Source organism: Acomys russatus, chromosome 20 (genome assembly GCF_903995435.1).
Source record: "Acomys russatus chromosome 20, mAcoRus1.1, whole genome shotgun sequence".
NCBI classification, from domain to species: Eukaryota; Metazoa; Chordata; class Mammalia; order Rodentia; family Muridae; genus Acomys; species Acomys russatus.
In genome coordinates this window covers 53,745,141-53,766,654 of record NC_067156.1, presented here as the reverse complement: position 1 = coordinate 53,766,654, position 21,514 = coordinate 53,745,141, and the positions used below count along the sequence as shown (strand labels likewise).

Genomic DNA, 21,514 nt, shown 5'->3' with positions numbered 1-21,514 from the left:
CTTTGTTATTCTCTCTTCCCCAACTCCTTCAGTCACGTGGGAAGGACCGGCTCCTCCCGGTGAGGGTCCATTAGAAAGACAATAGTCCAGGTGGGGTTCCCAGGTCTGCTTCCTGAATTCCAGACCCAGAATGGCTCCACTCAGTCTGTCACAAGGTATTCATGGGGTGCCCCAAGGGTAAAGCCCGCCAAGACTGCTCCCACCTGTGACAAAGCTTAATCCTTCCCACACATACGTCTCAGCGGGAAAGTGTGCAGGAGCTGATCCCACAAAAAGGAAGAGCTGCAGTATCCCCCTAGGGCCCACCACCTAACCACGATGGCAGACCAACCCAGTGACTGGCAAGAAGCCGTCAGTGACCTCAGGAACTCAGGCCCAGGCTTTCTGCAGTGAGGCCTCAAAGGGGACTTTTCAAGGCACTGTTGTTTAAAAGTAGAAAGGAAACAGTCACAAGAATAGTTATAGTATGAACCAAGTTTAATGAAAGAAAAAGACAAACTTTCATAGGCATAGAAAAGTCCTAGGAGGGTCTGTAAAAATGGTGAGTTGATTGACAGGAAGAACAGAGATCTATACTGTTCAATAGACTTAGTACCTCTTTTTTAAACTATAAACATGGGTCGCCTATACATATATACATATGTTTCTATATTTATGCACTTGAATGTTTTAAACAACCTTGATTTAAAAATGGTAGAAAGCCAGGCATGACGGTACTCACCTATAATTCTGGAGGTCAGCCTCATCTACGCAGTGAGTTGAAGGCCTGCCTGAGTTACATGAGACCTTGTCTCCCAAAAAAAAAACAAAACAAAAAACCCACCAAAAACCTTGCTTGTGCGCCCATGTCCCCGAAACACTCATAAGACTACAAAGAGAAAATGAGGAAAAGCAACTCTGAGGCAGGAAGGTGAAATAGGCATGGGGGAGGGGCTTCAGCTAGGCCATGGAGGGAAGGATGTAGCTGGAAGGCTCTTTGTACACAACAGGAGGTCCCCACCCTCTCCTTAATGGACAACCAGTCTTTTTTTTTTTTTTTTTTTTTTTTTTTTCCGGTTTTTTGAGACAAGGTTTCTCTGTGTAGCCTTGGCCATCCTGGACTCACTTTGTAGACCAGGCTGGCCTCGAACTCACAGTGATCTGCCTGCCTCTGCCTCCCGAGTGCTGGGATTAAAGGTGTGCGCCACCACCCCCGGCTCGGACAACCAGTCTTGTTGGGAGAAGCTAGGACGGTAGTTGGGACTTAACAAGAACCCCAGCCCAGGCCAGGTGGCGCACACCTGAGATGCTGAGGCAGGAGGAATGCCATGAGTTTCAGAATAGCCAGGGCTACGGAGCAAGATCTGTCTCAACAACAACCAAAAAGAGCCAAGTATAGTGGCCCAAGTCTGTACTCTCAGGACTTGGGAAGCTGGAAGCAGGAGGGTCAAGAGTTCAAGGCCACCTTCAGTTACACAGAGAGTTCAGGGCCAGTCTGAGCTTGAAAAGCCCACTTGCTGCTGGAACCCAGAGTGGCCTCTGTAGAGGGCTCCACATCATTTTCTTGGGTACAGTGCATGATGGAGACCCTGAGGGTCAGAAAGCAACTTCTCTTTCACCTTTACAGAGGGCAAGTGGGACACGATAAGGACACGGGGTCACCAGGAAAAGAGGACAGCACCTGGGCCCCTGGGGAAGGTTTGGGGGACCTACCCTGGCTTAGCTGGCAGAACATGAGGAGAGGGGAGCTCTCCTTCGTCGAAGTGACTAGAGCCAGCAGGCAGAGGTGGCACTCCTGCCAGAAGAAGCAGATAATGCTTAAAATCAATGCAGGTGCAGGGCAGCCCAGGACTGCACCAGCACAGTACTGACTTGGCACAGTACCTACAGCACAGTACTGACTTGGCACAGTACGCACAGCAGAGCCTTGCAAAGTAGGGCTCCACACCACTTTCAAGAGACAGCCTCACACAGCTGGCCCCTGGGCCTGATGTTCCGCGGGAGGTCGTCATGGATGGGGAAGACTCCAGCAGATACCTCTTCCAGACTGGCGGGAACCACATCCACATTTGCCTTCCATCTTCGTTGTCCATCCATACTTCCCTCTTTCCTTTCTTCTTTGACTCTTTTTGGTGAGACATCTACTGGAGATGGAGACAGTTTAGCTCTAGTTTATGAAGAAAGAACCAGAGGAGCCACACACAGCTTCCAAAGCTCAGCTCAGGTTAAGGCTTAAAGGCCCCATGGCATGTATTGCCTTGGACTCAAGGTAAAGCTCTCTGGCAAGCTTCTTTGACTTAGGAAAAAGCAGCAAGACTATCTAAAAGGTGCCTAAACCTCAGCGACTGAGGGAAATGAGGAAGCAAACATGAATGGGGCAACAGGGAAGCAAGCCTTGACTGTCAGCAGCTTAACAGGGACAATCAGGGAGGGAGTGAGGAGGCCCTACCTAAAGGAAAGTAGGATGCTTTGTGATGACCTAAGAGCCAGCCAATCAAATATCTGGAGGCTGAGGAAACCAAGGAACATCTGTAAAGTACATGAAAATGCTAGAAATGCTTTTTGCCACAATGACACAACGCAGAGGCTGGATGAACACCAGCTTGGACCAAGTGAATAAGTAGGCACAAAGTACCTTTCATAGGAAGCTGTAGAGATGGGGAGTAAATCTCAGAGGGAGAACGCTTACCCAAGCCCACCACGTGTGGGACCCCAGCCCAGCAGGTGTGGGACCCAAACCCAGGAGGTGTGGGACCCAAGCCCAACAGGTGTAGGATCCTGGGTCCATTTCCCAGCATGGTAAAAGTGATAACAATGAATTTTTTCAAAAAGTGCACATTTTGTCCATGACAAAAAACTCCAGATTAAGCTGGTCTCAGTGGCACATGCCTGTAATCCCAGCATTCAGGGAGGCAGAGGCAGATGGATCTCTGTGAGTGAGTTCAAGGCCAGCCTGGTCTACAAAGCAAGTGTACACAGAGAATCCTCTTCTTAAACAAACAAAGAAACAAACAAACAAAACCTCCAGATTAAATTTGCCTATAACACTGTGGGCCTACTTGTGGACCCTCTTCATCAGCTGTGACAATCCTGAAGAATGTTCCGGTAGCCAGGTACTGAGACCTCAGAGTAGCACATGCTACACTGCCTTCCTCAGACTCCAGTTGACAAGAGCTCAGGTGTCCCCTGGGAATAAGTGTTGGCACAAACCAAGGAAATGAAAGGGATGGAGCTGTCCACCAGGACAGACAGACAGACAGACAGAAGCACAGAGCTGAACAAACAAGTATTCTCTCATGCACACAGGTAGTAAAAAGCTAAAACTCTGTACCAGGTGAGGAAGTCAATGAGGTTGCCCGCTGTGTCACCAGGCATGGGTGCAGACCTGTTAGCTTATGGCACTCTCGGAATGTTCAATTATCCACTCGATCGCAGCCCACCCCTGCAAGAACACAGAAGGACTTTAGTTGTTGCTGCATGCAGCAAGGCACGGGCCTGCAACATAGGCGGGAACTGCTGTGGCAGAGATGTGGCAGTAACCTCCCTGAGCCATGGTCCACGAGATGGACTGAATGAAGATGGCCCCCATAATCCCATAGGGAGTGGCACTATTAGGAGGTGTGACCCTATTGGAGTAGGGGTGGCCTTGTTGGGGGACGTGTCTCACTAAGGGTAGGCTTAGAGGTCTCAGAAGGTCAAGCCAGGCCTGGTGGGTGCACTGTCTCTTCCAGCTGTCTGCAGGTCCAAATGTAGAACCCTCAGCTACTCTCCAGCACTAGGTCTGCCTGGATGACACCATGCCTCCCTCCATGATGACAATGGACTGAACCTCTGAACTGTAAGCCAGCCCCAATTAAAGGTTTTCCTTGATAAGCGTTTCAGTGGCCCTAAGACAGTCCACAGAAGCAGGTTACTCAAGCTCAGAAACACGATGGCATGGATGTTCTCAATGCCTAAATTGCTCTAATGAGTTAAAGAATGCACCAGGTTGAGCTGTCCCAGTTGACACCCCTCTTAGAATAACACAGGCAATCCACATCTGAGGGAGCCCTAAGACATCCCAAAACCCCAGAGCCAAAGCTGTGTGGAGACAGGAGATACTGGGGTAACTAGGATGATGTCTTTCCCCTCAGATCATGGCCAGTCTTTTGTATCTTGAAATACAACCGTGCGAATGCTATGACCTTAGCTCAACCACAAGGATCCCAGTCCTCAGGAGGACCCAAGGACCACACCTGTCACCACTTCATCTGGCACATTACCAGAGTGTACCGGGGCCCTGTCCCGAGGTGTGCACCTTCTTTGCATTGGAGGATATGGTGTTGGCCATTAGACTTTCCAGGTAGCTCCCAAGGCTGATCCCCTTCACAGTGATGATGGCTTCTTGGGTGAGCACAGTCCTGCAGAAGAGCAGAAGTAAGGAGCTGGCCAACCCTGGGAGGGAGGCTCCATCCGCCCCTGCTCTTCAGTGTGTCCAGCCCAGGATGAGTTGACTCACTTTTCGGGGTTCTCTGGATGGGGTGTGTACACCAACCTCTCATTCACTGACACCAGATTTGTGAGTGTGATCTTTAAAAACAAAACAAACAAATACACATAAAAAAAAACAAAACAAAAACCCACGGGGGATTGGGATTTTGCTCAGTGATAGAGCATTTGCCAAGCAAGGGCAAGGCCCTGGGTTTGGTCCTCAGCTCTAAAATGGGGGGGGGGGGGGGGGACACGCAAGCATTGGCTTTAGGTCCTGAGCTTCTTCCCGAACCAGCTACCCTGCCAGCCCCAAATTAGCACTTAAGAAAGACAGAAGAGGGGTTGGGGATTCAGCTCAGTGGTAGAGCAAGCGCAAGAAAGAAAGAGATGAAAGAAAGAGAAAGCCAGACAAAGGAAACGTTCAGTGCCCCCCACCCCCACCCTCCCCCCCCCCCATACACAGTATATATGAAGGACCTCTGTTGCAGGATATTTGATCCCACTGTGATCTCTGAGATTGTGAACTCTAAAAACCCATCTTTTGTTTGATGGTTGAGCCCTAACACTTTTAATCCAAGAGCTTGAATCCAAGAACTTTCTGTACACAGGCTTTAGTAAAGTTAACCCTAGGTCAAGAGGCGGAGCAAGAAACCAGCTGACAGGGACTAAAGAGGAGGAGGGAACTATGAGTTGAAGAGTATTTAAGACAATGTGTAGAAGTAGAAGGAGCTTTAGCTCTTTGGCTATGGAGCTCTTCAGCTCCTCAGCTCTTTGGCCTTTGGCTAGTTAGGCTTTTTGAGCTTTGAGATGGCAAGGCTTTGGCCTTGGGTTTTTTTGGCCTTTTCCTTCTGGGCTGTCAGCTGAGCTAGTCTTTTGGGCCTTCTCCATTGGGACGTGAAGTGAGTAGGAAGGTCAGCTGGGTGTTTTCTCTGTCTCCCTGAGCTAGCAGGATTTCACCCCAGCATCTGGTCCCTGAGTCTTTATTGGTAAAATAGAATGATCTAGGATTTTCTTTTAAAACCACAGATACCACTGGGCACCTCCTTCTCATAACCATCATCAATCTCTTTCTCCCTACACATGAGGAGGAATCTGCCTTCAAGGCACCCACACTTTTCTAAGCTCATCAGCAGCCTTAGGACAGACAGTCCACTATTAGTGTCCATGGCAACAGTAGCCAACTTCCCGGCCTTCTTACCGCACCTGGAAGCTTCAGTGGCCATGTCTGCTGCCCTACTTCCTGTCGGCAAGCTAACTTACTGTTTGTATTTTCTATTAAGACCTACTTAGCACCAGCATGATAGCTCAGCTTATCACACAGGCCTAGCTAGCAACCCAGGATCCACATAAAGAAGGAGAGAATTAACTTCATCAATCTGTCCTGACCTTCACATGCAAACAGTAATGCCCTCACATGCACAGAAAACAAACAAACAAACAAACAAACAACAACAACCACCACCAAAATGACTACCTAAAAAATTGCCTCCAGAACATCACGGTGAACAGATTTCTCTATGGTACTTCGATGTTGTATATGTCAGCTACAAACACATCGGCTAATGGACGCCTAGGGTGCAGACTGAGGAATAGCACCCGTAGTTTTATTTAATCCTAATGAAATGGCCACATGTGACTGCCACACTGGTCAATGAGCATGGCGAGTCCCTGTAGGCTTTCTGGGTGGCAGGGAGATGGTCCTGTAGACCAGGCTAGCCCCAAACTCACAGAGATCTGCCTGCCTCTGCCTCCCAAGTGCTGGACTAAAGGCGTGCGCCACCACACCTGGCTATATATGCTTTTTCTTTTTTTTTTTTTTTTTTTGGTTTTTTGAGACAGGGTTTCTCTGTGTAGCCTTGGCCATCCTGGACTCACTTTGTAGACCAGGCTGGCCTCGAACTCACAGCGATCCGCCTGCCTCTGCCTCCTGAGTGCTGGGATTAAAGGCGTGCGCCACCACGCCCGGCTATATATGCATTTTTAACTAAGAGAAATAAGAGATCGTGTTTCAAAACAAACACCACCAGCAGCATCTCTCCTGTAGGAGGCAGGAGGTCTCTCTGCTCACAGATAAGAAATAAGGGAGAGCTAGGCGTGGTGGCGCACGCCTTTAATCCCAGCACTTGGGAGGTAGAGGCAGTCGGATCTCTGAGTTCGAGGCCAGCCTGGTCTACAAAGCGAGTCCAGGATGGCCAGGGCTGTTACACAGAGAAACCCTGTCTTGAAAAACAAAACAAAACAAACAAACAAAAAAACTAAGGGAGGCAGGAATGCTAAACACACAGTGTTATATATAAAAGCTGAGCATGGTGACATACATCTTAAGGATATCTGTGAGTTCGAGGCCAGCCCAGTCTTCTAGGGCAGCTGGAGCTACATAGTAAGACCCTGTCACTATATTAATATTATTATTATAATACACACATTGTTATCTAGCCACCCAGGTATGCAATAGTACACCCAGATTCTGTTCTCCTATCTAACTGGTTGTTGCTTTTTTCTTTCTTTTTATTTTATTTATTTATTTATGTAGAGACAGGGTCTCACTATGTATCTTGTCAGTCCTGGAGCTCACTATGTAGATCAGGCTAGCCCCAAACTCAGAGATCTGCCTGCCGCGCACACACAGTACCTGGCCTATGGCCTTTTCCTATACGCTGTTATCCTTGAATAAAAACTTGAGGAAAAGGTACGTGTGGTACCTCAAGCCTATAGCCTCAGCACTCCAGAGGCTAAGGCAGGAGGGTTACAGTGGATTTAAGACCAGCCTGGACTATCCATCAAGTTCCAGGCTGACCTGGGGTTCAGTGAGACCCTCGCCTCAAAACAAAGATAAAATACCACTCAGTAATGCAAAACCCTCCCCTACTAAAAACATGGGAGCAAAAAAACCAAGTTGGAAATACAGTTTAAGGGAGGCCTAACACCCCATCGCCAAGAAATATTAAGCACCTTTCTCATCTTAGACCACTGCTTACATTGGTGGAACACAGCTCCATTTTCCTTGCAGCCGGATCCACGACTGAGCGCTCTTTGATGTACGCCAAGGTCCCGTTGGCTCCCAAAATCTAAGAGACAAAACAAGTGCTAAAGTCCAGTTCCTCATTTCTTTACAGCAAATGCTCATTGTCTGTGGATACAGTGATGAGCGGAGCGGTCAACCCCCTGGTGAATATTAGAAAACTGAGCTAAGAGTTAAACATATGACAGTGATGAAGGTTTTTAACCAAAAATTAAACCAGGGAACCCTGGGACCCTGAGGAGAGAGGCTCCTCTGCTGAGGAGAGCTCTGAAGTGAAGAAATCAGCCTGCAGGGATGATTTTCAGACCATAGAATTCGCGAGTGGCAAAGGAGCCACAGAAGACAGCATGTAAGCATCGCGACGTTCCCTCTCCTGAGCTCAGGAGCCGGTGGAGCCCGCACAGGGGAAAGCTGTCTTCCACCGGACCCCATCCCACCTGCATCCTTGGCTTTATGAGCAAATACGAGCAGAGCTGTGTCTCTCTGAAGCTCGTATGTGAAAGGCCTAACTACAGCACCGCAAAATGTGGGATTCCGCGCCTTCGCAGGTGTCCGTGAATAAAGGTCACCCAGGCTAACTAACGCAGAGTGACTAGTGTCCTTTCCTGATAACAGAATGGGACCCATGGACAGTCTAAGGAGAAGGCGGCACTGGGCTACAGAGTCCCTGCCCAGCCATTGGTGGCATCCCTTAGCAGTAAGGCAAGGGTGGGTGCCTGCACGTGGAGACCAGGCATCCTGAGTGCTGGGATTAAAGGCATGCGCCACCACCGCCCAGCAACAAATGCTCTTTTATCTGTGGATAGTGATGAGCAGAGGGGTCAAACCCGTGGCTACACATGGAGACCAGCCACACAATAAAGGCTTACCGCACGCACGAGGCCGGGCAGTCCCCATTCGGTGCTGAGCAGGCGCAGACTGTGCAGGCGCCCACAGCCGTCCACGCTGCGCTCCAGCACGTCCACACCCACCACGCACGGGTTCATCGGGTTTGGGTACTTCCGCATGGCCGCCTTGATCACCGTGTCCCAGGGATGGCTGGCAAGAGAACACAGACAACATAGCAAGTGGCCCTGAGGCTGAGGTTCCTGTGGCCAGGCAAGCCAGGCTGCCCTTGGGTGCAGTCTAAGCCCGGGTTTCCAGCAGCACCCCGGGTCTGTGCTGTGGCTACGCAGGGCCATCAGGCTGACCTCTGGCTTTTCCTGTTCCGGCTCTCCCACAGGAGGCAGACACCGTTAGTGGGGACTTCTCAGCTGTGAGACTGTCCTCCCTGCCTGCACCTCGCTGAAACAAAACAAAATGCTGGCTGTCATCCTTAATGCAGGCTGGACCCTGATTTCCAGTAGGGCTTATGGTAAGTAGCCTGGTATACTGAAAAACAACCCATCTTCCTTATATAGTGTACCCAAGCAGGTTTTTGCCTCCACGTACCCAATGCCATCAAGAACCAACTAAGAACAGCTTCCAACTGATTGAATTTAGGACATTTTCGACTTTATAATGGTACAAATGTGTCTCCCATAGTCATCCCTTTTTCACGCTTAGCACAGTACACGAGCAAAGTTACAGGCAGTTGTGAGCAACCCCACCGGGGTGCTCTACAAGGGCAGTATATATATATTTTTAGCTGCCGAGCCATTTCTCTGGCATTTTTGATGGTGTGTGCGTGTCTTGCCTGTGTGTATGTTTGTGTACCACATGTGCGCCTAGTGCCTGTGCGGGTCAGAGATGGCACTGGGTCCCCGAAAACTGGGTTTACAGATGGTTGTGAGCCACCATGCGGGTGCTGGGAACTGAACTCAGTTCCTCTACAAGTGTAGCAAGCGCTCTTAACTGCTGAGCGTGCCTCCAGCCTCACAGTTTAAACTTTTAAAAATCAGAAGTATGAAGACTTTTAAAGTCATCTACAATTCCAGTAATCACTGTGACCATTCCGATGTGCCCCCTCCACTCACAAGCGTTTCAAGACTCGAGAATCTAGGACAGTGAGGACATAGGGACATCAATGGTCTAAAATGCCACTTGCTCACCACACCTCCTCCTGCAGACTCCCAGCTCTGTGTCCATGAATCCCAAGGAGCCTCCAGGATGTCCCAAGGACCCCACAAGTTCTCCTGTACAGAGTCACCTCTCTCTAAGTCAGACCTTGGAGCTAAGAGGTGACAAGCTTGCCTCCTAATTTTTCTCTTGCTATCCGAGATGCCCAAAGCTTCGCACAGCTTACTTACTACTGTCCAGAGCCATGCCTTTCATTAGACCCCTGTGATGGAGCCAAGGAGATGTTTGACATGGGCCTTCCCCCACTGCCGAGACCTGCTGTCAAGCCAGTTACACTTCCCTCCCTCTCTCGTATTCTATCCTTGGAAGTCTCCCCTGCAAAGAGGAGTGTGTCGACACAGTGCCACACCATTGTGCTTCTTTCTGATTCAGACTTAAATGACATACAACTTGTTTAAAATGACCACAGAGGCTATTGTAGATATGTATGGGTTTTTTCATTTTTTTTATTTTTTTGGTTTATTGTTGGGTTTGGTGTTGTTTGGGTTTTGGTTTTTTGAGACAGGGTTTCTCTGTGTAGTCCTGGCTGTCCTGGAACTTGCTCTGTATAGACCAGGCTGGCCTCAAACTTAGAAAGCCACCTGTGTCTTCCTCCCAAGTGCTAGGCTATGTGTGGTCTTATATCTATGTTTATATGTGCATCCATGTGTGTCTGGTGCCCATGTAGGCTAGAAGAAGGTATAAGATCCCCTGGAACCAGAGACTGCCGGTTATCATCATCATCACCATCATCATCATCATTATGGTTTTTCGAGACAGGGTTTCTCTCTGTAGCCTTAGCTGTCCTGGACTCGCTTTGCATACCAGGCTGGTCTCAAACTCACAGAGGTCTTCCTGCCTCTGCCTAGAATTACAGGCTTATGCTACCTCACCATGCTTGCCAGATATCTTTAAAGTGACAGAGTCCAGCCAGGTGTGGTGGCACGTAGTGGATATAAACATGTTTTGTTTTGATTCCAAGTGTGGGATGTGAAACTGCCTTGTGTGAGGGCGTGTTATGTTTGTCCCTTGGCATGGTCTTGCCAGTTGGAAAACATCCTGGTATGGATCCTAAAAGGAGATAAATAGGAGCCCCCAAAACAGAGAGACATCACTTCGCGTACTTTCCAGATCAGCCAGCGCTACACAGAGAAGCCCTGTCTTGAAAAACAAAATGAAATACAATAAAGTGGCAAAGTCTAGGCACAAGTCAGTATTGCATCCAGTGGCTGAAGAAAACACTAATACCCAGGCAGCATGCAAACCTGGAATACTGGGTGTTGAGAAGGGCGTGGCTGGCTGGAGGCACAGGAGCAGGTCACAGGAGCCCTGCTGGGTCACTTGCCTGCAGAATGAAGCTGTAAGTGCACCAAGCACTCTCTGGAAGATGAGGAGTTAGATGGAGACCACCCTCAAGAGGCAGAATCCCTTGGGGCTGGAGAGATGGCTCAGAGGTTAAGAGCACTAACTGCTCTCCCAGGGGTCCTGAGTTCAATTCCCAGAAACCACATGATGGCTTACAACCATCTATAATGAGATCTGGTGCCCTCTTATGGCCTGCAGGTATATATGCAGGCAGAATACAGTATACATTATAAATAAATCTTTATTTATTATCTTTCTTAATTTTTTCTTAAAAAGAAAGAATGGAAGAAAGGAAGAAAGAAAAAAAAATCCCTCGCAGGAGTGTCCAGCAGCTTATAGTTGAATTGAGATCCAGTGAAGACAACAGCCAAGACATCATCACACATGCTAGGGAGTGAGAGGGTCTGGAAGAACCCCAGGCAGCCGCAGGGTAGTAGAAACCAATGTCCAAGATCTGCCCAATCAGTAGAGTGGGTGGTGGAGCACATCTTTAATCCCAGCAGAGGCAGAGGCAGGGGGATCTCTGTGAGTTTGAGGCCAGCCTGGTCAGCAGAGCAAGTCCCAGGACGGTTAGGTCTACAAAAGAGAAACCTTGTCTTGGAAAAAAAAAATTTTTAAAGGCCAGGTGTGGTGGCATACACCTTTAACTTCAGCACTTGGGAGGCAAAGGCAGGCAGATCTCTGTAAATTTGAAGCCATCTTGGTGTACAAAGAGAGTTCGAGGACAGCTGAGGCCACACACAGTGAAACTCTGTCTCAAAAATAAATAAATAAAATTTTAAAATTGCCTAAATCATCCATTAAAAGGCCCAAGGTAGGAATACTTGTGAAACCAAGCAAGCTGTAAGAGGACCAGTTAGCCCAGGAGACCCATCATGTGTCCAGAATTCTGCTCTTTCCACTTTTGCTTATTTCTAAAAGTCATAGAGTTAAAGGTTTGGGGGAGAGGTTGGTTAAGAGGCAGTCACAGGACCAAGAGCTCAGCTATACCCTACTCCCTTCTGTGGGTTCTGAAGAGAGTGAGCCACACCCTGGGGGCTCTGGACCCTCTTAGGAAGTGGCTGACACAATGGGACTGCGACATTACTAGTTCTCACCATATCAACTTTACACTGATGGCTCTTGGAGTGATGGGGGGAAGTGCTGGCCTCTCCCAGCAGTGCAGGCCAGGCTCCAAACCACAGCCTGGTCACTGCTGCTCACTTGTGCACTCAGGGAAACAAGCTGGGACTCTCTTAGGAGTGTGTGATGAAATGGTAAAGTGGTTAATTCCATCATCACTTGACCTCTGAGGACTCTTTTTCTTTGACGATCTGCAGAAGAACAGGAAGCGCGCCAGAAATATTTCTGCAGAGCAAACCGTGTTCAGGCTGCCCTGCACATCGGGCAGCTTTGTGCTGGAAGCCCACCCGTTCATTACACAGCCGCCTCTCACCGCCCACTGCTTGCCCTTGGAAGAACAAAGCACAAAGTGTTCGCTTAGACCTGGGGACTTGGCAGGCATTTCCTGGAATGTTACAGGAGTTAGCCTGTCACTTTAAGGCCAATGTCTTCAGTGTTTGTTGCAAAGGGAAAACCTGAGCTTTTGAATGAAAGCTGAATTTTGAGGAAACTTGTATTCAACTACCACAGGCGTCACTGTCCCATCCTACACACCTGGGGTCACGCTCATTGCACAGGACGGATGCAAGCGTGACTCAAGAGGCCGAGACTCACTCAGCATGACTCATTTTTCTGTTCTTTGTTCTCAGTTTTAAATTACCATTGTCTAAGAAGCCATCATTTTTTTTAGTCACAGCAGCTGAGCAGAAAGGTACAAAGCCACCGCACTGGCTGGTTTTGTGTGTCACCTCAACACAAGCTAGAGTCATCAGAGGGAGAGGGAAGGAACGTCAGTCGAGGAAACGCCTCCATGAGATCCAGCTGTAAGGCATTTTCTCAATTAGTGACCAATGAGGGAGGGCCTAGCCTGTTGTGGGTGGCACCATCCCTGAACTGGTGGTCCTAGGTTCTATAAGAAAGCCCGCTGAGCCGGGCATGGTGGCGCACGCCTTTAATCCCAGCACTCGGGAGGCAGAGGTAGGCGGATCGCTGTGAGTTCGAGGCCAGCCTGGTCTACAAAGTGAGTCCAGGATGGCCAAGGCTACACAGAGAAACCCTGTCTCAAAAAAACCAAAAAAAAAAAAAAAAAGAAGAAAAAAAAAGAAAGCCCGCTGAGCAAGCCATGGGGAGCAAGGCAGTAAGCAGCACCCTCGGTGGCCTCTGCATCAGCTCCTGCCGCCAGGTCCCTGCCCTGCGTGACTTCCTCCAGTGACGGATTATGATCTGAAAGTGTAAGCCAAATAAACCCCTTTCCTCCCCAACTTGTTTTTTGGTCATGGAGTTTTTGTTGCAGCAATAAAAACCCTAAAACAGACTTATTTAACCTTTCCAACTCCCTATCTGAGGCTAGACATTATCCATACACCAAGGCAACGATTTACAAAATACCAGAAGCAGAAGTAGGTAAGAGAACCAAATTACAGAAATCATAGATACTATTTTTAAAGTACCAGTCTCCCAGTTTCTGGAAAATACAGTTTTTAAATTTTTTTTTTAATTGTTGAGAGAGGGTCTCATACATGCTCAGCTGGCCTTGAACTCCTGATTTTCCTTCCTCTGCCTCCCAATTGCTGGGCCAACTAGCTTGTACCGCCACATCAAGCTTACGGGGTTGGGTACTGAGCTCAGGGTTTCATGCATTCTAGGCAAGCATTTTACCATCCTCACCCCAATATTTACTTTACATTGTTAACAGTACAAGATTAAAGACAGGCATGGTGGCCTGTCATCTGAGCACTCAGGAAATGGGCACAGGAGGATCAGAAATTCAAAGTCATCATTGGCTACATAGTCAGGCCAGCCTGAGCTACATAAAACCCTGTCTCAAAAAAGTGTTTATTATTGTTTATTGTAATTAATATTTTAAAATTTCAATTGCAATTTGAATGATGATATAGAGTTGGTTGGTGGTTTTTAAAGATGGGGTCTCTGTACACAGCCTCAAGACCTTTCCTCCTAATGCTGGGTTACAGGCTGTGCCGTTATACCTGGCTCTCTGATATAGTAACTAATAAAAAAAAATGTAATGGATATAACCAAAAGCAAGGGCCTCAGTATCTCCAAGAATGGAAAGTAGTCCTATGCCTGAACAGCCTAAGATCTCCTGGCCTAAGTGGCTCCTTTGTTAGCCACTATGACAAGTACCCTCCCCTCCCCCAAAAAAACAAAAAACAAAAACAAAACAAATTAAGAGAAGGAAGATTGGTTTTGGCTCTTGGTTTCAAAGGCCCAATGGTCATGTGTCCGTGGTCACATGTCTATGCTGCTTCTATGCCTGTGACAATGCAGAACACAGTGACAGAGGTCACAGAGTATATCTGTCATCTCAAGACAGAGAGCAGAAAGGAATAAGAGAAGGGGTCGAGGCCAAGATAGACCCCTTCAATGGCATACCCCAGGTGACTCCCTCCAACAAGGACCCAACTTCCATGGTTCCACCATTTCCCATTTCAATGTGTAAGACCACTGATTGGGTTAGAGATTTCAGGAAATGAGTAATCTCCTATGGCTCAACCTGTGGGTTCCAACCCCTTTGGGGTCTCCGAAGACCATATGCACATCAGATATTTACATAACGATTGATGCACTACATTACAGTAGCAAAATCAGAGTTATGAAATAGTGGTGAAAATAATTGTATGGTTGGTGTCACCACAACACGAGGAACCGTATTAAGGGGCTGAAGCATTAGGAAGATTGAGAACCACTATATGGAAAAACCCTTGCAAACACACCCAGAGGTGTGCCTTACTAATCTCTGGGTGTCTCTCGACCCAAGGTAACAGCTAACACTGGTCATCATAGGCCTTAAGTATAGCACAAACATGTACAGGGGAAAGTCTAGCATATTCATAAAGTGGGTGACTATACAGCCAGCATAATCGAGCTGTAAGTGTATCAATTTGTATCTCAATGTATATATATCTTGGATAGATCTCAAAAACACACTATTGGAAGAAAAAAGAAACTGCCAAAAAATCCTTACAAGATGACATCATGATTCCTATTTGAGGAAAAAAAGTGAACCATGTTATGTGGATTTATATGTAAACATACATATATGTAGTCACATAGATTTTGGCACAAACCTTTGGAAGGATGCTCACCAGATTTACCATCCGAGCTGCCTTTGTTAAAAAGAAAAAGGAAAGACCAAACTGAAGAGAGGGGCCGGGCGTGGTGGTGCACGCCTTTAATCCCAGCACTCGGGAGGCAGAGGCAGGCGGATCACTGTGAGTTCAAGGCCAGCCTGGTTTACAAAGTGAGTCCAGGATGGCCAAGGCTACACAGAGAAACCCTGTTTCGAAAAAAAACAAAAAACAACTGAAGAGAGGGGAAAGTGGATATTTTATGCCTATCTGGAAGGTAAAATTCTCTCTCCAGCTCCTTGCTGGAAAGCAACCTGGCTGTAGGGTCCTCTTTCAAAGCCTGACTGCCATGAGTGGGTGCTGATGGCCGTCCAGAGGCCTATTGCTGCCCTTGTTTGGGAAGAACATCTGGTCTGCTTGTGAGTTTCCTCTCTGTGAGCAGTGCCAGGGTCAGACACTGGCAGGGTATCTGGGACACAAAACAAAGAACCAACACATGCTCCCACATGGGTGAACCTCAAAGGGGGGGCGGGGGGAGATGCTTTCCAAAAGAAGCCATACATAGAATACCACACATGACGCGTGGCTAGTTATATAAAATACTCAGGGAAAAAAAATCTACAGGAACAGAAAAGTGGTTTCGAGGGACAGGAATGGGGAACAGATCTCCCGCACAAAGTTCAGTATCTCTTTAGAAGATAACAGAAACGGGAGGGAGGAAGGAATGGGAGGATACAAGGGATGGACTAACAATTGAGATGTAATATGAATAAATTAATAAAATATTTAAACAATAGTATAATTATCATCAAAAAAATTTTAAGTGGAACATTAAAAAAAAAAAGGCCGGGCGTGGTGGCACATGCCTTTATTCCCAGCACTCGGGAGGCAGAGGCAGGCGGATCACTGTGAGTTCGAGGCCAGCCTGGTCTACAAAGCAAGTCTAGGAAAGCCAAGGCTACACAGAGAAACCCTGTCTCGAAAAAACCAGAAAAATAAATAAATAAATAAGATAACAGAAACATTCTAAAGCTGGACCATCATGATGAATGAGAGCTACACGTACGTTTTGAAAACAAAAAACAAATTAAAAACTAATTCCTGTAACTATACTAAAATTTAATTATATATGCACCTAATTTTTTTTCTCTTTAAAATAATATAAAATAAAAGGAGGGAAGCTGCAAAAATGGTAAAAATTGTCAACAGTGGGTTTTCAGTGTCAGTCAACATTTCAGGACCCTTAGGGCAGCTCTCAGCAGGTCCAAGTCAATACCCTGACATCTCTGTACTTAATGACTTTCCTGCCCTTCTCTGTACCAGACAGTGCAAACTATGTCTGAATCTTGAGGGGATCTCCTTTAGAAAGGCTGCAAACTTCACCAAACAATTACATACCACCCGTCTAAGGTTCCATATTTTAAAAGGTTTTTTTTTCCCTACAGGCCATAGGTACACTTTTCTAGCGAGCTCAAAAAAACGGAGTTCGAGCCACAGCACCATCAAAAAAGAAAAATAAAGAAGTCAGAAGTTCTGAAGCCAAGTGATACATTTTTATTAACATTTTGCACGTGAAGGAAAATGGATGACTATTCTGTTTCATGCAGTCTCCCCACTTCCACCCCCGCCCAGAACGAAAAGCTTCTCTAAGCAGAATCAAACATTCTCAGAAATCTTTTTTTCTTTGAAAAGATATTAAAACAGCCAATGACAAGATGGAAGGCGCCCCGTGGGTCAGGAGAGCACTTGAGGCAGTTTGCGATGTCTCCAGGAAGCTTTGAGGTGTCCGTGTGCACAGGTATTCAGGACCAAACTCCCCAAATGCTTTCCTCGGGTCTAGTTTTCTCCCAAACCTCTCCGTCACCATCGGTGACACCCGCTGCAAGGGGAGCTGGCCCGCAGGCCGCTACCCTGCTCGGGACCGATCGCGATGCCCAGCCGCACAGCTGGCTGCCCCTACGTGCCGGCTGAGGATAGGGAGGCCTGCGCCACGCACCTGCCGCTTCGCTCCCCGCCCCGCCACGATCCCGGCCCCGGAGCGCCTGGTTCTCCGGCATCCCCTCCCCTCCGCGAGGCCGCACAGATCTGGCCGCGTCCACGCATTTCCCAGCGCAGCCCTCAGCCTGCTCACCCGAACACGTGCTCTGAGCTCCAGATCTTCATCGCCGCAGCCGCAGCCGCAGGCCCGAGGCACGGGCTCGGCGCTCTGCGGGATGCTGCGCGGCGCGGTGAGGGCGGGCCGCCCTCCGTACCGCCTCCTCCGTCACGTGTCCCGGCTGCGACGGCTAAAAATAGAGATGTGGGAGGCGAGTGGTACCCAGAGCCGCGCTGCAGCAGGGACTTGCGTGAGTGCGCAGCCACAAATGGCAGCCCAGGCTTTTTAAAGCTGTGCAAATTCTGCCCCTGCCCTTTCCAACCACACGGGAACATCGTGGACAAACCAGAATTGCCAATTCAAAATAAACAGTCTGGGTACTGAATAAGCTTGAAACCTCAACGCTTATCGATGCGCGTCACAAGCAACCCACTAGAGAGACTACAAAGCCAGAGCCCTCGGCGCTATGAAACAGAAGTAGCTGGTTCCGCGAATGCTTTCGAGGTGAATAATATGTGTTGTTCCGAAAAGCTGAAGGACAAAGGCGGACTTCGTCCTAAAGTTACCAGTAACTGGAGCGCTGCTCCAGCAGAGCTAATTGCCTCCTTTGGAGGTGTAAGACCCAGTTTATATTTGAGCCAAGTATGAGTGATCATGGTCCAGGAACAGGGGTTGAGATTGCCCTGAAAGGTATGTCCCACTGTGGATTCGGTTACGTGAAACTCTGAAAGTCACAAATCACCAAGAACAGACTTGATACCCTATGAGCATATACAGGGGGAGGAAGTCCCCCTCAGTCACAGTCATAGGGGAGGAGAGTAAGGGAAAAATGGAAGGGAGGGAGGAATGGGAGGATACAAGGGATGGGATAACAATTGAGATAATATGAATAAACTATATATATATAGAAAGTCACAAATCAGCCGGGCAGTGGTGGTGCATGCCTTTAATCCCAGCACTAGGGAGGCAGAGGCAGAGGCAGGCGGATCTTTGTGAGTATGAGGCCAGCCTAGTCCACAGAGCTAGTTCAAACGCCCATGCCCCGCAAAAAAAAAAAAAAAATCACAAATTGTAGCTTTTACCAAGTAAGTCAGGAGGGGCCAAAGCAAGTCGGGAATTCAGCTATAGGCCTCAGATGATTACATTCTTAGCATTTGGATTGGGGAAAAGTCAGTGGTCTGCTATGGGGTACACTGAGATACGACTGTGTGCCACCATGCCTGGGTGTGTTTTATTTTAATGTTGAGTATATGAATGCAGGTGTGCTGTGTTGTGAGTGAGTCCAAGCACAACTTTCAGGAATTAATTCTCTTCCTCCACTGTGAGATCACACAGCCAGATCTCAGTATTTAGGAGGTGAGTCAAGAATTCAAGGCTGGCAGGGGATACAAGAAACTATGACTACACTTGCAATGATAAGTTTTCTAAAATAAATCCCCTTAGAGCCGGCAGTGTGAGTTCGAGGCCAGCCTGGTCTACAAAGTTAGTCCAGGACAGCCAAGGCCACATAGAGAAACTCTGTCTCAAAAAATAAAATAAAATAAAAAAATAAAATAAAATAAAAAAATAAATCCCCTTAGAAAGATAAAATAAGGAAGAAGGAAGGAGAAAGGAGGGAGAAAAAAGCGTCTCCCTTTTTGGCGATGTGGCACATGGTCACTACCTATGCACTGGTTAAGGTATGGTTGTTTCTTGACATCCATCTCTTTAATTCTCAGATTATCCCATTTTACAAAGAAAGTTGGGGTTGTTTGATTCTGGCGCACATGCTTTCTATCAGACTACATATCAGCAAGGACCACTATGGTATATGTAATCTTCCTGCCTTACAGCTACCAAATCCAGCAACTACACCCAACAGGAAGGGAACCCGAGGGTCTATCTCTTTATTTTGTTTTTGTTTTGATACTGAATCCCACTTTAAAAAAAAAATAGCTTATAGGGCTGGAGAGATGGCTCAGAGGTTTAGGGCACTGACTGCTCTTCCAGAGGTCCTGAGTTCAAGTCCCAGAAACCACATGGTGGCTCACAACCATCTACAATGTGATCTTCTGGCATGTAGGTGTACATGCATGCAGAGAACTATATACATAATAATAAATAAATAAATCTTAAAAAAAATAACTTATTTAATTTACTTTATTGCATTGGTATGAATGTGTTAGATCCCTTGAAACTAGAGTTACAAACAGCTGTGAGCTGTCATGTGAGTGCTGAGAATTGAACCTGTGAACCTGAGTTCTTTGGAAGAGCAAACAGTGATCTTATCCACTGAACCATCTCTCCAGCCCCAGAATCTCACTGTTTAATGCTGGTTAGTGTGGACATCTCTTTGCAGATCTCCATGGCCTCAAACTTGCAGCAATTCTCTGCCTCTGCTTCCCAAGTGCTGGAATTCCAGGAGCGGCTCTTGTTTAATTTTAATGTAATGAGTTCCTGAAGTGCCTCTCACTCAGCCAAGACCACCCAGCCCACCCAGAGCTGCCCAGCATCACTGACCCTCTGTACTGTGCTTGATTGACATCACATTCTCCTGGTATCTCCCTTTCCGTGTAGAAAGAACACCTGTCCCTGTATCCTTGGCACGTTCCCCTCTTCTCCCTCTGCATCCTCTCTGGGAGTGCGTCCACTGATTCCCAAGCCTGTATCTCCGTGCTGGCTAGTTCTATGCCAACAATGACACAAACTAGAGTCACTGGAGAGGGGGACACCTCAATTGAGAAAATGCTTCCACAAGATAGGGCAAGCCTGTAGGGCATGCTCATTAGCCCTCCATGATTGATGGAGGAGGGCCCAGCCCATTGTGGGTGGAGCCTGGACTGGAGTCCTGGTTTCTACAAGAAAGCAGGCTGAGCAAGCCATGGCAAGCAGCCAGTAAGCAGCATCCCTCCATGGCCTTTGCGTCAGCTCCTGCCTCCAGGTACCTGCCCTGTTTGAGTTCCTGCCCTTACTTCCTTCAGTGATGAACAGTGAGTGTTAGCCAAATAAACCCTTTCCTCCTCAAGTTGCTTTTGGTCATGGTGTTTCATCACATAGTAACCCTGACTGGGACAATCTCCGTGTCACATTTCCACCAAGCTTTGGATTGACTCCTGCAGCATAGGTGCTTACAATCTCCCAGCAGGTTCCAGTACCCATATTCCTTAGTCACATTCCTCCTCGTTGTCACTATTGGGGCATGGAATATGCAGGGTCCCCAAGCTAGAGACCTTAGTCTGTCTTGTCCCATGAAGCCAATTTGCCTCTTGCACAGGGTGCTAACCTATTCCTGTATCTCCATCCTACAAAAGGCAGCAAGCCTGGGGCCAGGGCTGCCCTCTCCCGCCCTCATGAGCTATTTTCCTCTAAACCTCAGGGCCTTTACCCAAGAAAGAAACAGGCTGGCAACAGCTACCCTGAAGGGCAGATGAGAATGGAATGACACCATAAGGCCTGCCAGCTGTCATGTCATACCTCCTGGCTGCACCTAGCCCCGCCCACTTCCTACTCCTCACTGGTCTCTGCCTCCTGTCAGCCTGCCTGAATAAATGGTGTTACCCCATGCCAGGCAGCTGTGGCTTGTCCTTCAGAACCTGTCTCATGCCTCTGCAGGCATGCCCTACAGACCTCAGGGTTGCCCTTGGGTGCCCCTCCTGCGCTCCTAGTGCTCAGAAGCACCCCTGCACTTCCTCCTTTACTCATCAAACTCCTCTGGGGTTACTGGACCTGATGGTCTGTCTGTCTCTCCTATCAGATTCACGCTGACTTGGGGCCACTAAAACGCTTGGAAAGTGGGATTCTGCCTCTTTGAGCTCTTCAGGGACATGATCTGAACCCCGTTTGTCGTGCACGCAGGACCTGACCCAGCCTCTGGCAAACAGCAGGTTGCCAATTGCTTGTTCAGTGACTCAAGAATCATTCCCAGGAAGTGATAAGGCCAAGACTGGCCTGGCCCTGGGTGGCCCACACACCACCCAGGAGAACTCCCAGCAGGCAGCTAGGCTGGTATTTCTAGCCCTGTTCTTCAATCTTGTTGACCACCTGGGGGATCCCTACAGGCTTGTTTAACAGTGGTCCTAGTTTTTTTGCTGTTTGAGACAGGTTCATCCTATGTAGGCCAGGTGGTTTCACACTACCGATCCGCCTGCCTCAGCTTCCCAGTACTGGAATTATAGGCCTGCGTTATCACAGCCAGCCTCTCAGTCTCTCTCTCTCTCTCTCTCTCTCTCTCTCTCTCTCTCTCTCTGTGTGTGTGTGTGTGTGTTTGTGTGTGTGTGTGTGTAAAATTGGGGCTAACATGAAAATTATATATATTTCCCATGGGTATTTGTTTCATTCCTTTCCCAAGAACTACAAGAAGCCGCAGGCGCAGGCATG

The 21,514-nt window shown here is 48.0% G+C and overlaps 1 protein-coding gene across 2 annotated transcripts; it reads right to left on the bottom strand.

Annotated features, from left to right (window-relative positions):
• Positions 1–3,276: 3,276 nt before the first annotated feature.
• Positions 3,277–17,284, bottom strand: Prelid3a (PRELI domain containing 3A). Of its 2 annotated transcripts, XM_051163641.1 has the most exons (6): positions 17,195–17,284; positions 8,341–8,509; positions 7,428–7,517; positions 4,478–4,548; positions 4,277–4,379; positions 3,277–3,421 (listed from the first exon to the last, which is right to left on the bottom strand). In XM_051163641.1, the coding sequence occupies exons 1-6, from the start codon at positions 17,224–17,226 to the stop codon at positions 3,368–3,370; spliced, it is 519 nt and encodes a 172-aa protein (XP_051019598.1). In that variant the 5' UTR covers positions 17,227–17,284; the 3' UTR covers positions 3,277–3,367. The 2 variants fall into 2 exon arrangements, with proteins under 2 accessions (XP_051019598.1, XP_051019599.1); XM_051163642.1 differs by lacking the exon at positions 4,478–4,548.
• Positions 17,285–21,514: the final 4,230 nt, after the last annotated feature.